This window comes from Barbus barbus (assembly GCF_936440315.1).
Source record: "Barbus barbus genome assembly, chromosome: 20".
Taxonomy (NCBI): Eukaryota; Metazoa; Chordata; class Actinopteri; order Cypriniformes; family Cyprinidae; genus Barbus; species Barbus barbus.
The window spans coordinates 19,937,000-19,955,483 of record NC_136748.1 but is presented as its reverse complement, the minus strand read 5'-3'; the positions used below and the strand labels follow the sequence as shown (position 1 = coordinate 19,955,483).

The window sequence follows — 18,484 nt, the reverse complement described above, 5'->3', positions numbered from 1 at the left end:
TAAATTAATGGTTCTGATGGCTTTGCAAGTCTGTTACAATAGTGTTGTTGATGGCAGGGAGAGCTGAAGACATCTTAAAAATGGTCTTTGTTAGTTTAAATTGGTCTCACAGCCTAGTCAACACTCTTAAAACACTCTTTGCACGGTGATGACAGAATTGATTTGAATTTCCTAAGGAACATTTCAGTGAACAGTTCTTAAAAGTACAATTTTGCTTATGTGGTAAATATTTGAATAATACATTGCCCTATATTATACCTTTTGTGCAATGGGACGTTTTCATGGTTGTAAAAAGGTTCTTCATGGACTAATCTGCCAATAAAGAACTTTTATTTTCAAGCGTGAAGCTGGTTAGTCTCCCTTCAATACAAGGCCAGCCTAAACTGGTTTAAGCATTTTTCCCCCTTCAACAGGGTCTCCTTGTCAATCTGGTGTCCCAATCTGCTTGAAAGGGCCCAAGGTTTTTCTAAATCCATCCAATAGACTAGTTGAGGCTTAGACTAGCTTTTAAGCTATTTTTATTTTGTAGCTAATATCAAATGCCTGTGTTTCAAATCCTATGGTATTTTAGGGGAAATTCTACAATTAAAGTCAGATTATATGGAAATATGGGAAGATTATCATCAAAAACCAGAATCTAAATAGATTTTAAAGGCTGGATTTACAATGCATGTTAAAGGGACAGTTCACCTAAAATTCTGTCATCATTTACTCACCCTCAAGTAGTTCCAAACCTGTATGAATGTCTTTGTTCTGCTGAACACAAAGGAAGATATTCTGAAGAATGTGGGAAACAGAGCAGTTCTGGGGCACCATTGACTTCCATAGTATTTTTTTCCTACTATGGAAGTCAATGGTGCCCCAAAACAGCCTGGTTACAAACGTTCTTCAAAATATCTTCCTTTGTGTCCGGCAGTACAAAGAAATTCATACAGGTTTGGAACTACTTGAGGGTGAGTAAATGATGACAGAATTTTCAGTTTTGGGTGAACTATCCCTTTAATAGTCCGATAACGGCCAATAACCTGAGTAAGGAATTATTTATATTCAGTAATATATTCAAATTGTTTACATGCTACTTACCAAAGCCATATATTTTTACTGCAATTTTGTTGCTGTTGTTGTTTTGCCTTCTTCAAAAATTAAATGTCGGACAGTTCTAGGATACCCAACCATCTGGTCATTTACATAAGCCATGATTCCATCAGTAGCTATGTCCTTTGTAAAGCAACAACCATGAAAGTGTCAGAGTAGGAACTGAGCCAAATGGTAACAGTTTTCATTAGATTTCAATTAAATGTAAGTAACCCTGTTTCCTGAGTACCCCCAAAGTGTGGCTTCTTCTCTTCAGCATATGCATACTTTGATCAGAGTGGAAGAAATGTGGATATATACTGTGATTATGGTTACTCTAATTATGTGCATAATTATGGTATTCTGTTTACATGAGCATGAGCTTCAGCTTTAATTCCAGCACTGGTTTAGGGTGCATGTATGGCAAAGCCAGTATTTGATTCTAATGGAATGTCTGGTTACTTTTGTATAAGCAATATTAATATTCCGTCCCCTGTTGATGCCCAGTGTAATATCTTGAGAACCCTGTAGTGGAATAGAGCAGTGGAACTGATGCCTGCGCTCTATGACAGCCTTGACTTACGATGGATGCACTTATCTGACATTTTTACAGACGACCCCCACCATCAAATTCATACGTCTGAACGCAGTTCTTCAGTTTTTTGCCTTTGGTTTAAGGGTTCAGCCCCACATGTGTGTTCCAATAAGAGCTCCATCCCTGACGTCATGTCTGCAGGAGATTGGGTATATGGAGCTCGAGCACAAACTCCTGCCCTTGCACACACACGCGCTCAAACTTTTCTGAGAGTTTTCAAACTTCTGCTCGAGCTCTCTCGCCGCCTTGACTCCCGTTTTCCCCGATTTCCGTTTCGTGCTTTTAAACTTTCTTTCACTCCAAGCATTTTTCCCCTCTTTTAAGTTATGTTTGCCTCTAAGTGTTTTCTTATGGAGAATAGATGACAGCGCGCGAGGGTTTACAACTGCTTCACACGCGACAGAGTGGAGCTGCACTTCTAGTTCTTTTTGTGTCTTTCAATCTATAGTGTGTGTGTATATAGTAGCCTACAGAGTAGTTCTTACAAACTTTCCCAATACTTTCACTTCCAGTGGATATGGCTGTGCTTATGTGGGACATCATTGTTTCTTTAACGTTATTGATTTCTCCGGCTTCGCTCTCACCGAATAAAAGCGGCTTCAGGAAACTGTACGTGCTTCAGCCGGGACCGAGCGGTACGGACGGGGTTCACGTGAGCTCTATTTCATCGCTCTCGGGAGCGTCGGGACAGCCGCACTCCTACAATGTGGAGCTCAAAGCCAGCTTCGGCGGCCAGGTCCGGACCCGCAGAATGGGTCACCAGTCGAACCCGAACCCGAGCATTCCGATCCGCCAGGACGCGCAGCCTGGCCGACACACAACCAGCCATCATATGAAGATGTCAGGGTAAGAGCAGAGCTAAGTGTATTCATGTGCATAACATTAAATTTCGACCACTAACCTATAGAGTTTTTAATAGAATTATAATTATTTGTATGTACCATACAATACCCAAAATAATATCTAAATTTGCTATTAGGCAGCTACAACAGTAAAATATGGATTATGAATGGGCTATTCATTATTATTAGATTCATTATGGATATTGTGATATTGTAGTGTTATTTAAATAATTTATGTTTTTATGCAAAGTTGTTTTGCAGTCTAAATGGTCACAAAGTTCATTATCTAAACTAAATGAATTAAAAATAAATTAACATTATAAAGTAACTTTATAAGTTAATACCGATATTGAATGATTTTCTTTAGAGACCCACCAAATGGAGCTGATAATGAATATCGGTAAGTCAAACCGATTATTGAGCTGTCTGTAGTTCACAGTTTGATAAAGATAAATATAAAAATTAGCCATAAGAGGAAAAAAAAAATATGACAGTTCCAAAAAATAAAAGTTTAGTATGATTTTAAAAACTAAGTTATGCTTCCATTGTAATGTGTTAATTGTATTACGCAAATTGCTAATATAAATTGTGTCAGTGTAATACTGTTGAACAGAAGTTTTCAAGAGTTTCAAACTTGCATTTGAGTGCCAGTGATGTTAGCAGCCAGATGTCACTAAGTAGCGATTAAATTTGATAAAGCAACCAGCCTACAGTGTTCATAATGTTATAAAAAGCAACGTAACATCTGTTGTTTCAAGAAACCATTTAAGTCAGATTAAATGTAGGCTACCGGCTCCCCTACCAATGAACCCGATGCCCCTTAAAAAATTTCACCAGGCCATTCACAAAGATTTTTCCACATTCCCTTCAATCACGAAGAGTACTGAGTGTATCCTAGCCCTGTATTTCTTCACATTTCCTGTGCTTTGGATCAGTTCCTCTTGCTTTGCTCTAAAGTACAGTATGAAATACCACAGTGGGAATAAGAGGACTAATTATATTGGAGCCTCATCCAGCTCCGGGCTCTCATGCCACTAGAGTGAGAGCAGACTTGCGTCAGAAACCTCTCTGGGTGGGCGAGGAGATTGACCGGGGGGGTGGGGGGTTACAGTAAGGTTAGTAGGTCCATTCAGTTTGTGTGTGAATGTGACTCTTGATGTCATTGCAGAGTGAACGTCTGTGGGGGGCAGTGCTGTGTTGGTTGGAGCAAGACCCCAGGATCTCAGCGCTGCACTAAACGTGAGTTATGACGATTCTTTTGAATCATGGGGGTTCTCTCAGGTCTTTCTTCTGCACTACACCACAATTGAACTAAAATGTAAAATCTTGCTTGAACAAGGGAAGTCCTATAATCATTCTGAAAGTCTAGTTCAGAATGCTATTTTTGCTTTAGTTTATTGCTGATTTGCTAAAGACTGAGGGTTTCACATGAAATCAGTTCTCCTAAGTACGTCAACGAAATTAGCTAACCAGTCTTTAAAACCCATTGGTGTAGAAAAGGGGATTGAGTTTGTCTTATTAGAAAGGTTTTAGGCTGCTAACACAAAAGCTGCAGGTTCAATCATATTTAGGGATCATCTAGGAGTTAATAATCCTGCCCAGCATCGTTTACTGATCACAAACCAAGGGTTTGGATTTACACTTATACCTCTTTGGCTTTAAACCCTCAATATGCGCTTTTGAGCAAGACATTCATCCATGTCTTGCTCCATAGTCCCCTTGGTATAAAATGGTGTCTAGAAGTTAAATATAAGTGAGAGGAAATGTCAATATTTAGTCTCTTTTGACTTGCACAAAACAGATCAGAGGGTTCAAGTGTTGTTTTGGACCCCATTGAATTTCATTGAATGGACAAAAACAGTTAAAACTATTTTCTTAATCTGTGTTCCAAAGAAGAAATAAAGTCATACATGTTTGGAACAACGGAATTTTAATTTTGAGTGAACTGTCCTTGAATGCCACGAGCAGTTGCTTTGGTTAAAACATGACATATGCTGAGACATTTTATGGTGTCCTTCATAAACAACCAGACAGACAGCTGCGGTGCCCACCTGTGATCTGAGTAAAAACGGTCTCAGTGAGATCTGAAGCAGAGGGATGGGGGTGGTTGGAACGAGGGTGTGTTTTGTTATCATAGGTGTAGATTTCGAGTGGGTGGCGGCGGATGGTTCATGATAGCATATATTAGCAAACACTCAGAATATCACAACATGCTCAAGTTACAAGCAAATCTAATCTGCAAGTTATTGCACACAAAACCCAGAGCACCAACATGGGGTTTGTAAAGAAAGGAAATGCATGACATGACAGAAATTTTTCAGTTAATGCAATGGATAGAAAGTACACAGGAAAAAAAAACTTTAAATATATTTTTAGAAAACAAAAAGAGAAGGACCCAGTGATACGGAGGTAAAAGGTAAGGAATTTTGAGGCTACAGAGAGTATGATGACCCAGTGAAAGAGCTGGATCAGTTTCTCCTCATCCTGTGTGTTTCTGCCAGTAGGTTATATAAGAATCCACCACTATATGTGTGGAAGTACGTGGAGGCCACGGGGGAAAAGCAGTTGTTGTACCTCCACCCGCTGTCTGAGTCTTACCTCCAGCACACATTCCTCTTACCCAATTTTTACACACATCCTAGACAATCAATATTGTGTCTACATCCCCTGTCTCCAGTGACATTTCTCCTTCCTTCCCCTTGTTTTTCAGGAATGACAAATTGACTTTTTTGTGTGTAGGGTCTATGGCACCTCCAAGATTGTATCTTGGGTGTCTGCTGCATTTTGACAAAGTGTTTTGTCTTGGAGCCTTGCGTTGAACATCAGGTGTACATTTTACTAGTGTACAGTGATTATGCAAAGCAATTTCATCCAAGTGATCTTTCTCAGACATTAAAGTCAGTCTTGGTTCTGGATGTCTGTATTTGATAGATAATGGGTTTGTTTCTCAGGGGCTGGTGCGCAAACTACTAAGCCATAGAGAATCTAGGTTGTTGCAGTGCTTCTTGTATCGCTAAGACTTGTATTGCTAAGAATGCTTGTTACATTTTTTATTCTAATTTTTCAGATAACTGAAATACTTATAAGCTTATATACAGAGACAACTGTATGTAAATCATTCAGTGAGGTTAAGTCATTTAAAAAGTGTAAACATTTGGACACAATTAAAAAAACATGCAATATTTGTTTGAACGCGGTACAGGATCTCTCATTAAACCAATGGCGTGAGTTTGGGGGCGGGGCTATTTGTCACATTACTCAAACAAACAGGCTGCACAATCACAGTGATACAGTCTAAAACCCTTCAAATAACAATATTGCCAGCTACTTAGTGTATTTCTAATTTTTACAGCAAACGAAAATTCAAGACAAACATTTCTGAACAAAGCTACAGAAAAATGATTTGTAACAATTTTCCAAGCAAACACAGTAGCTTTGTTCTTGCATGAATCATTGATCTTGAACAAATTAGTTAAGTAAATGATTGTGACCGGTTTAGTTCCTGAATGAATCATTGTTTTGAATAAAATGGTTGAGTGAATTATTTAATGATGAAAGTGGTTGCTTGTTTCATTCCTGAATAATTTAGCTTTTTTGAGCAAATTGGTTGAATTCAAAACAGCTACTTGTCACCACCTACTGGCAGAGCGATTAAAAACTACACCAGTCACTGAAAAATCAGCACCACTTTGCAAAGTACAGTCTGCCTGGAATGGAACGCATCATGTATTTTTGAGATTTTCATCAATTAATATTATTAATATATATATATATATATATAATAGAGAGAGAGAAAGAGGGAGAAAAAGAAAAAAGAAAACCCCCTGTTTACAGAAAGAGGCCCTGTTTCCCTGTTTACATGGGCAGAGGAATCACTTTGCAGGCCATCTGGAGCAAACCCAGAGCACATTCCTCCTTCAGCCATCCCTTTTATTTTCAATGGAAGCATCTATAGTTTGATGTCAGCTGCACAGTGAGTGACCTGAGAGCTCTTAAATTTGAGCTGAAATGTAACAGAACGTTTTTAATGGAAGACCTTGCAGGAAAATTGAGTGTGGAAAAGGGAAGCCTCTTTTATACCTTGTATTATGTCTCTATTACCATTTTTTTCTGCTGACTCAGGAAATCTTGGGTTTATATTGTTTTTATTTTGTTATACAGTACCACTGTGGTGTCATTAAGCCATTTGTTTTTATGTTTTGCCAGCCTTGACTTGTGTAAACCCATAAACATGTGTCTTATGATGGGGTCACCACTGTGTACACATGCTTTCAAGTAAATTAAGAATGAAATATGACCTTTTTCGTTCATCTGACAGCAGCATTAGATGTTGTAATTTATGGTGACTGGGACAGTGGCAAGGGATTAATCATGGTTCAACCATTTTTCATTGCTCGTATATTTTTTGATATAGGGGAAAATTGAGAAAGTCCAGGTTGTAGTCAGTACCTCCCCCTGTTTCTATATATCTTCCTTTCCATTTGTGTTTTAGGATCATTTGTGTTTAGGTCTCCACTCACCACCTCTCTTGTCTCGGAAGATAGACCTGATTGTAAATTTTCCTGCTAAATGTTTAATGGGGTTCGATTTTTCAGGTTTTACCACTCACCTCACTCAGAAAGTGCAAACAAAGAGAATCGTCTAAATAGAAATGCCTTTTGTTTTTCCTGGCTCGTTCCATCGAGCTGCAAGGAACTTCGTAGGTGAAGTGTTTTATCTGGAGTTGTCAGTCATCCAGGTAGCTTTGGTCGCTGACATTGAGTCCTATTATTGTACAGTGCAGACGGACGCTGGGATATTAGCCTTTCTATTTTACCACCAGGATATTGCACTCCAGTTCTTTATCTCTAACAGAACAGGAAGAGTGTTAATCCTGGTTCATTTTTGACCCATCATGTCCTATAAATAAATGACAATGTAGACCAGGGGCTGGTTGCACCAGCTCCAGCACCAATCTACTTGCACTACTAAATGTTTGAGCATTGCGCCATTAAACTTAGTTGAAACATAACCCTACGTACAAACTAAATATTTACTGAAGCCTTCAACTAGGAGTAATAGTTGGAATAAACAGGAAGACTCACTGGATTGCATCAATGAGCTCATGTTTTAAATGACAAATAAATGATGTTGACATTTACACTTGTTTATATTTTTAGAGAGTGAACATTGTGAATAAATTAGTTCTTAGCAGCTCTCCAACATAAAAACGATCTTAACATTGAACTTTCCAGTGTGCATGTCAGCCTTTATTAAAAGAAAATAAATATTAACATTTCTGAATTGCTGTATTAGTATTTATTTTATTTATTTACTGCTTTTTAGATACCATTCCTGGAAAATTATAATTGATATATTTAATTTATTTAATTAATATATTGAATTAATAAATATATTGAATTCATTTTATTGACTATTTATCATTTTGTGTCATTTCAATTGGGAATTTTGATTTCAATTAAATAATTTCATTTATTACTTTTCAACACTATTTTTACATTTACATTTACATTTAGTCATTTGGCAGACGCTTTTATCCAAAGCGACTTACAATTGGGGAATACAAAAAGCGATTCATCTTGAAGAGGCAGTCAGACAGAGGAAGTGTTCGTAACACCAAGTCTCAGTCATTGTTCAAATAAGTACAAGCTAGTAGGTGGAGAGAAAGATAGAGGCAAAGTTTTTTTTTTTTTTTGAGTTTAGGATGAAGTCAAGTACTGCCGAAAGAGATGAGTTTTCAGTTGTTGCTTGAAGGTTGCCAGGGATCCGGCGTTCCGGATAGGGGTGGGAAGATTATTCCACCAGCCAGGAATGGTGAACGAGAATGTTCTGGAGAGTGATTTTGAGCTTCTCTGTGATGGTACCACAAGGCGTCGCTCACTAGCAGATCTCAAACTTCTGGAGGGGATGTAGGTTCGTAATAGTGAGTGGAAGTAGGAGGGTGCAGAGCCTGTGGTAGTTCTGTACGCAAGCATCAGTGACTTGAACTGGATGCGAGCTGCCACTGGTAGCCAGTGCAAGGAGATGAAGAGAGGTGTAACATGCGCTCTTTTGGGCTCGTTGAAGATCAGTCGTGCCGCTGCATTCTGAATCATTTGTAGAGGTTTGATTGCGTTTGATGGCAGACCAGCCAGAAGAGCATTGCAGTAGTCCAGTCTAGAAACAACAAGGGCCTGGACAAGAAGTTGCGCAGCATGCTCTGTCAGAAAGGGCCTGATCTTTCTGATGTTGTGTAGTGCAAACCTGCAGGAACGAGCAGTCTTTGCAATGTGCTCTTTGAAGGTCAGCTGGTCATCAAAGATTACACCAAGATTTCTGACCGAAGTTGATGGGGTAATCATTGATGAGCCTAACTAAATCGTGAAGTCATGCCGTAGAGTCAGAGTGGCAGGGAAGACCAGAAGTTCCGTCTTTGCCAGGTTGAGCTGTAGGTGATGTTCTTTCATCCATGCCGAGATGTCCGCCAGGCAGCCTGAGATTTCTTTTTACAAATTTGAAGGCAGCTTATTGGACCAATAATTGTAAACGTCCATATTCTGTTCCCATTTAACTACACATAAATTTACAGAGAGCTTATGAACTCCTGCCTAAATCTTGCCGTAACAACAATGGCTTGTTACTGGAATGTTTTAGTTAGGATGTAGTGTTAAAATATGGCTTAACTTAATTAACAGACTTCTGAGAAACAGAATGGAGTGTGATTGTGAAAAAACAGCAGACATATTTAAAAGTTGTTTGAACGGAGGTCATGAAGTGAGTCTAGGTTCAGTCTGCAGAATGACTGCCGCCTTGTTGTCATCTCTTCCCTGAAGAGTTTTCGTGCTTGTATTCGCCATGTGATATGCATTCAGAAGCTTCTCAGACTTTCCCTGAGTTCTTGTATTGGATTGAAAACATCAGGAAACATTTAGAGCATTTTTGTGTTTCTCAGACAATGGTGGGTTGATGGGTGATTTAATTTGTCTGCACAATGGAAGACTGTGTAGCACCGAAGAGCTTGCGAATGGTAAAAATTTAGGACCAGAGAGCAACTTTTGCATTGATGACAGCTTCGATTTAATGCCACTACATAATTTGCATCTTATTTACAGTTTGTTTTACAAGTTTTACAACATCCAAAATGCAATAAATGCTCTTGTCTTCCATCTGAGCCTGGATTTCTCATATTGCTCATCTGAAGTGTTTGAGTGTTTTTCCTGAGCTCAGGCATGTGTGCACAGCTCACTGCTGAAAGACTGCTCAGTCTATTTTGTCCCTCAACTGAACACGGCCCAAGCGTTCAAGTCCCTCGCCAGATAAAACTCAACAAGAAAATATTTCACCTGGGCTCCACAGCACGGCAGAGAGACGGATCCGTTTTTCCTGGCCGTCCGTGCTGAAAAAGTGTCCTAGATCTGCAGGAACAGGTGACTAGGGAACCTGCTGGAATGATCCAGAACTAAAGAAAAGAGCTCAATTTTGAATTCACTAGTTGAACCACTTTCGCATGTGGTAATTACAGTCACCTGCGTCTTATTTATTAACCACCTGCAATGCAGTTTAACCAGCACAAACAATCAGTTTTAGATTAGGCTTATTGTATTATAGTTTGTAAGAAAGTGGACCAGATCATATTATTAAGCATTTTTAGTTTTCGGATTGACAGGGTTGGACATTTTTCAGTGTACATGTCCTAGCCATGATTTCTAAATTGCCTGAAATGTCAGAGTTTTGGCTCTCAACGGTTCTCATACATTATATGTACCATATTTGCATGGATTTGACTACGGTTGTTCCGATTCCGATTCCACCAATACCACCCAAAATTCTGGCATCGGGGTCAGCGAGTACTTGAACCCATGTACCGATCCGATCCGATTGCTAAAGCAGAATCAGATTGTGCAAAGGACTCATCTGGTTCCTGTGGTCTTGTCCCGATGGCCGTCTTGGAGACAGAGTCTTCACTGGGGATCAGTCTCTGGGGCTCATCTAGGTGTCCTGGCTGTAGAGGTCATCTATAGGTGCTGATCCACCATCTGATCTGGATACAGTCTGGATCTGGGTGGCTACGGTAGCCTCGGAATAAGAAAGAAACAGACTAATATTAGCGTAGATGCCATTCTAACTATGTAACAAGTACATCAGGTGTTTTGGGAAGTGTTCACGTTTCTGGTTTACCTAATTAATGCAGCCTAATAATCCTTTAACGGATTTGAATGATAGAAATGCGATAGTGTATTATGTGTAAGCCAGGTTAAAGAGATGGGTCTTTAATCTAGATTTAATCTGACCGAGTGTGTCTGCTTCCCGAACAGTGTTAGATAGATTGTTCCAGATTTTGGGTAATAATAGGAAAACGATCTCCTGCCCGCAGTTGATTTTGATATTCTAGGTATTATCAAAGGGCCAAAGTTTTGAGATCACAGCGGACGTGAAGGACTATAATGCGATAAGAGCTCACTCAAATACTGAGGTGCCAAACCATTCAGGGCCTTATAGGTAATTAGCAAGATCTTAAAATGTATAAAATGTTTAATAGGGAGCCAGTGCAGTGTTGACAGAACCGGGCTAATGTGGTCATACTTTCTGGTTCTAGTAAGAACTCTAGCTGTTGCATTTTGAACCAGCTGGAGTTTGTTTATTAAACGTGCAGAGCAACCACCCAAAAAAGCCTCGAGGTCATGAACGCATGAATTAATGTTTCTGCATTTGACATTGAGAGCATAGGTCATAATTTAGATTATTTAACGGCACTAAGATCCAGTAGCACTAATAGAGAGATACAACCACGATCAGATGATAAAAGCAGGCTGTTTGTAACTCTAATGAGAGCAGTCTCAGTACTATGATATGGTCTAAAACCTGACTGGAAATCCTCACATACAGTGCCCTCCAAAAGTATTGGAACAGTAAAGACAAAATTGCTCTGCTGGCTGTGGAGTCAAGACATTTGCAAATATGAATAAAAGATGAATATGAGACAAAACTACAGAATGTCACATTTTATTATTGGGTGATTCAACACACAGATGTTTTACCAGCTAAGAAGTTCAGCACTTTGAGTTTCATCCCCCTATCTGATGTGAGCATAAGTATTGGAACAGTTGCCTCACAGGTCTTTCTATGTGATCAGCTGTGTCCTGTTGCATTAATTCTTCAGATATTAAAAGCAAGGAATGTATCGTATCAGTTATATCCATTACTTCTGTATTCTGAATCTTGCATTCGATGATGACACACAAAAACCAGGATGAAGATGAGGGAGCTGACTTTGAGAGAAAAGCAAGCAATTTGGATGCTAAAAGAAAAGAGGAAGTCAATTAGAGCTATAGCAAAAACAAAGGGCATGGAGAAATCAAGAGTTTGGAAACCACCAGCGACACCAGCAACCAACAACGACCTGATCGGCTGAGAAAACAACAGTAGTTGATGACAGTAAATCATAAAAGCTGTGAAAATGAACCCTAAAAGACTTGTCTGTAAAATCACCAACAACTTCCAGAAAGCTGGGGTGATGCTCTGACAATCTACTGTCCTCAGGAGACTTTGACACAGAATTACAGATCAGCAAGATGCAAACCTCTGACCGGCACCAAAAATAGAAATGCAAGATTAGAGTTTGCAAAAAAGCACAAAGGTGAGCCAGAAGAGTTTTGGAACTGTGTTTAAAAAAGGGAACTGCAAATGATCCCAAATGCTTGCACACTATTGGTCAGTCATTGCCTTCAAGGTCAAGATGAACCTTTATCTAACTGATGGGAAAGCAAAAATGTGGAGAAAAAAAGGGAACTGCAAATGATCCCAAGCATACAGCCTCATCTGAAAAGCATGGTGGAGGTGTTTTCATGGCAAGGGAAATGCATGGCTGCCTCTGGAACAGGCCCTCTCAACTTTACTGATGACTTAATGTATGATGACAGTAGCAGAATGAATCTTGCCTACCAATATTCAAGAAAATGCCACCAGATTCATTGGGAAGTGCTTCATACTGCATCAGGACAATTAACCAAAACTATTTCAGTCAATGAATTTATAAGGGCAAAGAAATGGAAAGTCTTAGATTGCCCAAGTCAACCTCCAGATTTAAATCCGATTGAACATGAATTTCACCAGCTGAAGAGGAGAGTAAAGGCAGAAACTCCCCAAAACAAGCAAAAATTGGAATTGGCTTCATTAAAGGCTGGGAAAATTATTTCAAAGGATGAGACCAAGAGTCTGGTGATGTCTATGGGTCACAGACTCACTGCTGTGATTGTTCGCAAGGGATCTGCAACTAAATAATAGCTTTCAATCTTTTATATCTGCCTTATGTTCAACTGTCCTTATGCTCACATAAATGAGTGGGATGAACTCTAAAAGTGCTGTTCTTTTTATTTGGTAAAACGTGTGTTGAAACGGCTAATAATAAAATGTGGCATTCTGTAGTTTTGTCTCATATTCACCTTTTAAGCATATTTGCAAATGTCTTGACTCCACAGCCAACAGAGCAATTTTGTCTTTACTGTTCCAATACTTATGGAGGTCACTGTATATAATTTTTCTCTAAGAAGGAATATAGTTGTGATGATACTACCTTTTCTAATATCTCTGACAGAAAAGGGTCTAGCTTTGACCTTTCACTGTAGATCCCGCCTTATTGCACACCAACATTGGTAGATTGTGTCCAATGCTTGCACACTATTGGTCAGTCATTGCCTTCAGCAGGTATGAAAACAATAGGAAAACAAATCCAAAACCTGAATGTTTTAGACTATTTAGAAATCCTGGCCAGGGAATAAGAGGACGTATGGTCACTTTAAGGTCACGTTGGAATGTCATTCAAACCATTCAAATCTAGCATTCAACAAAGCAGTATAATTAAAAGTCATACAGGTTTGAAACGACGCAAAGAGAGTAAATGATGACAGAAATATATTTTTTTGGGGGGGGTGGACTTTCTCTTTAATGTTAACATAAATGCTTATTTTTCATCTTAATTAAAGCATTGTTTGTTTGAGAGGAGTTTGCTGTGTCAGTATCTCCACCACAACTTGTGAAATGCCTCTCCTGTCTGCTCACACTGCAGTCTTTCAGTACTCAGGCAGCAGCTTAGCATGCTAACCCACATGTTTCTTTCTTGTCCAAGCAAATCCAAGTTGTACCTTTCAGATTCAGCACGCCTGAAGACGTTAGAGCTGTGGCAGAGCTCTACAGCATACAGATCCTCTTGAATGATCTCTTAGATGTGTTACACGTATAGCTCTGCAGAGAAATGGTCCGACCGCAGCCGCCTTTAATTGGCTCTGTGTCTACTGTGAAATACTAGCAGACTGAAATGGGCTTATCGACCATTCTGTCTGCCGCATTCAGCTGTGCGTGAGCTCTTACTCCGCTGAGCACGTTGAGGGTACAATGCAACATATTTAACACCAATTTCAATATTAACTTGAGGGGTAAAACTAATAAGAAGTTGGACAATGGAATTACCCGGCACTGCTCCTCATAGCCCGATCATCTTATTCAGCAACATCGCCCTCTGTTTATCAGTCTTTCTTTCATTCTTGCTCTCTGTCTTTGTGAGGCCTAACTTTATTGCTCACTTTCTTTTTTTGGTGCTGTGAAGTTTAGTCAGCAGGACGGTTTGTTTGAAGAGGCGTTGGGCAGAGCATTTAACCTCCACATTGTACAGTTGCCCACAGCATTAGTCGTGAGGGTTAGTGAGACGATCTTACAAATTTTTAATGTCGGCAAGATGTCAGCACGATCTAAAACTTGTGATATACTGACTTACAGATTCACACTGTAAAGGAAGTTACAATATAAGTTTATATAGAGAGACAGTACACTTTTATGTATGGTAGAAATGATTGTTATCTGGGTCTAGTATAAGGATAACTCATTTTGTCATTGATTAATATTTGCTTCTCAATGGCTTCAGTGTTATGTGATCCTTTAGAAGTCATTCTAATATGCTGATTTTGCATAAACATTTCTTACTGTTATCAGTGTTCATAACAGTTGTGTTGCTTAGTATTTAGGCTATATCTCCTTTATCTCATAAAGCAGTTTTTCTGTATGTAAATGTGTATGTGGTATGAGTTCTTGAGTTGAAAGAATGATATTCTGTGTACATTTGTGCTCACATGTGTGTTCATTTTGTGTGTGTATGTGGGAGAGGAGGTGTACAAGGGAATGAATAGCACAAGAACAGTGTTTGTGTGTGTACTGCGTTTCTAAGGGCCGTCTCACTTTGTAACCCTGAACCCCAGAGGACCAATGAGGTACATTGGAAAAGGAGGGAAACCTAGTGAGGGTGGAAAAGAAAACTGAAATCCCCTGCTGTGGGTCATGTCAACTGAAATGAAAAACTGCAAACCAGGAGGAGTGGTTTATATGATGTCATATTTGATGTAATCACTCTCACCTCTGTCACATTGCATTTGCATAATAATTTGTGGTCAATAAATGCTAATTTAATCCTGCTTGAATGGAAAGATAATGTTTCTGACAAGTGTGTGTCTTTATGTGCTAGTTTGTCTTCAAAAGTAAGCTAAATTTAATAAAACCTCCCTCAGGAAGCTTCTGGAAAAAGAATTAATAAATTAAGCACATATTTTTATTATGAAAATGAAGTTCTATTTTGTTATATAGTTTATAACTTAATGCAATGCAAATTACATTTATATAAATATTGATTTAAATCTATATAATGTTTATTTGTATATAAGTAAAAAGTGTGCGATTTTGAAAATAGCACAAAATTCACTGTACTGAAAAATCTGGGCCACAAGGTATGTAACAGGTATATATGAAGATGACAAGATGCCTGTCTGTGGCAGTTTGTGTAAAGCAGCTGCTGTTCAGTGCGATGTGATAGAAACTGTCGATGAGATCATCCTTCCTAACATCTGCCTTAAGAACTGGGCACTGATCCATTTCATATTTAGGAATCTCCACAGCACTCAATCGCTTAATATGACTAACTATAAATTTGCTGATGAGCAGCAAGCTGCCCTGATTGTGTGATTGTGTGTGTGTGTGTGAGAGAAAGAGAGAGAGAGAGAGAGAGAGTCTGTGTAGGTTGGCCACAGAGGCCGCTAGACTCTTTGTAGTTGAATGACAGCTTTGTTCCTGCTCCTCAATGATGTAATTACAGACCACAAGTCAACACCCAGCTATCCACTCATTTTCCCTCTCTCTGTTAGTCTGCTTCTCTCTTGCATTCTCTTTGCTCTTTCTGTTATGATCTGTGCAGATAACAGTTCTGATCTTCATTTTTATAGGTTTTGTTCCACATCATATAAAAAATACACAAAATATATGACCTAACGCACTTACTACTGTATTAACTATGCTGAGAATATTGTAGAAATGTCTGCTTTTAAAGGTGTATTCCATGTAAGGCTGGACATGCTGTTGATTATTACCACAAATAATAATTTTCAACAAACAAAATAAAAACCTCAACTATAAAATGAAAATAAGAATGTTTCAGTTCAACTCCTACATCAGTTCATGTAAAAATTAACAAAATGGAAGTGTGTACAGAAATGCATGTATAATAGAAGGCTGTGGATCCCATAGACCTTTCCATTCCACACTTCCTCTGTTTTTTTGTTTTGCTTGGTTTGGTTTTTGCTTTTTCTTTGCTTTTAATAATACATCAAATTATTATGTTTTACTCAACAGCATGCCAACTGAGCATCTTAACCCAGAATATTCATTTAAACCACTTATATTTACATAACCAGACCAGCCTAGAAAACTATTTTCCATAAACTTCTATAAACTCTAATAGCACTACAGAAGTAATTAAACTTAAGCATATGATATTTTGTATAAGTGATATATGATATTTAATTGTATGAAATTTCTTCTCTTTGTTACAGCTAACTGTACGCCCCCATGCAAAAATGGAGGGATGTGCTTGAGGCCCCACATTTGTGTGTGTAAACCAGGCTCTAAAGGCAAGTCCTGTGAACAGACTACTCTGCCCCCATCCTCTCATCCAACTGGACCATTAAACGGACACACCAATGGTGGACTTCCAAATGGAGGTCATACGAATGGATATCCCAACGGTCATAATATAATTCCCCAGCGTCCCATTCCTCAGCAGATCTTCCCACAAGGCCAAGGTCAAGTGCCGTTACCGTTGCCCGGCACCAACATGGGACATCTGACTCTGTCCATGAAGCCATCACCTAACGGACCCATTCCTTATCAACCACAGTGAGTATGACATCTGGATTCAGTCATTTATAGCATCATAATACTAAATGGTTCAAGATTTGAGTGATTTTTCAGTCATAATGGTTGTTTGGCTTTGTAATTTTTAGTATTTGGTCTTTTAGGTCAGCAAATACATTTCAAACAGACTAAAACATTTCTAATTGAGTATACTTATTTATAAAAGGACAGTGCAGAATTCCTACGACCAGATTTTTAACTTTCAGCATGAAGCCTGTTCACGCCATAAATTATTTCAGCTTAGAACAGCAAAAAAAAGTCCAGTCATAGTTGAATGATCAAATAATATGCGCTTCCAGCTGAATGCATAGTAGTGGAATGGCATTGTAGGATGCTATTTTTAAAAACTTACCAGATGTCAGAATTTATTGGTGAAACTGATATTTGAGAACCAATTATGTAACCTAAAAAGTTTGAATATTGGTAGAGAATACTTACAAACGAATAATCATATATGAATATATGTTCTAGTTTAGCACATAGCAAAGGCCTGTGGCCTTGTAGTTGTGTAAATGTATTTTGCACTTTTGTGATTCTTCAGGCCCTTATTTCACCAAACTTGTCATTTTATTATTTTGGAATGAACTCCATAGCTCTGTGTTAATGGCAGACATCAGACCCACAGATGTTAACGGTCTCTGCCCCTTTTATTGCCCCCCTACTGCTCTCTCAGCCTGGGTCTGTTTTACAGAAATACCTACTGTTCTTTAGCCTGACTCACCAAAATCTATTTGCAAGACTTACACTTGGGCTTTCACCAAATTGTGACTCCCGAACTCCTGATGTCAGCCTAGTTTTCGCCGTAATTTTTGTTTGCCCTCAAAACACGATTTTTATGAGAATCCTTTATCGTGACTGACTAAAACCCCTGCAGTCTCTTTAGTGACCTGTTTTTTCTTTGAGGGTTCTGCGGGGTCTGGCTTGGGATTGTTTTGACTGCCACAAATATAGACGACTGGAAAGTTCACAATCATATCGGATGTGAAGCTTTCTTTCTTTATTTCTAACAGAGTGAATCGAACTGACAGCACACGCTGAGTCAAAATCTTGAGATGTGGGGGAAAGCCACAGAATTGTCCCCATGTTGGTTCCAGGAAAAGCTGTAAGACCGTGGCAGGGCAGGATATTGATGAATTCTACTTAAAATATTAATGAAAGCAGTTTATGTGCTGGGACTGACGTGCATTTTCAGTCAGAGTTTGGACGGATCTGCTTGGTAATTGCTACCAGACCTGTCCTCGAAAGCTTCTGTGGGTTTCCACAGGGTTTATTGTGTGCGGAGGAGGTAGGCCTCTCTCCAGAACTCCCCTTCCTCTCAGCTGCAGACAAACTTGCTCAACATTTGAGAGGAATTTCCTGTATTTTAGATATTTGGATTATTTTGAATGTTATCAGTATATAATTGATATTTAATTATATTATTAGGATAATATTTGGGTTACAAAAGTAAAAAAGTCAAGACTCTGAGTGTTACAAGGTAGGGCTGTCACAATATAAGAATTTACATTAAATTTTCTGTTTATATTAATGTCTTGTGAAGACAAATGTTTTGACAAGTACACAAAGGCTTTATTACAATCGTCAGTCAAGCAGCCCTTAGGTAACTGTGCATTATTTATTTTGTTTTATTTCTTCTTTATTTAATAATTGTTTAAATTTTATATTTTACATTGAAGGTGCAATGGCGTACTAAAAATTACATTTTTGGGTGACATTTTTAAAGAATTATACCAAATATTTCATGGTTAAACTGATATTTGAGAAC

The 18,484-nt window shown here is 38.7% G+C and overlaps 1 protein-coding gene across 1 annotated transcript in view; it reads left to right on the top strand.

Annotated features, from left to right (window-relative positions):
* The first annotated feature begins 1,851 nt into the window (after nt 1-1,851).
* Nucleotides 1,852-18,484, top strand: part of LOC306886659 (latent-transforming growth factor beta-binding protein 1-like) — a 91,910-nt gene continuing 75,277 nt past the window's right edge. Inside the window, exons 1-3 of the mRNA XM_079443955.1 lie at nt 1,852-2,515; nt 3,680-3,750; nt 16,359-16,701. Coding sequence (XP_079300081.1) covers nt 2,187-2,515; nt 3,680-3,750; nt 16,359-16,701 — 743 coding nt within the window. The 5' untranslated portion in view covers nt 1,852-2,186. The remainder of the gene's footprint in view (nt 2,516-3,679; nt 3,751-16,358; nt 16,702-18,484) is intronic.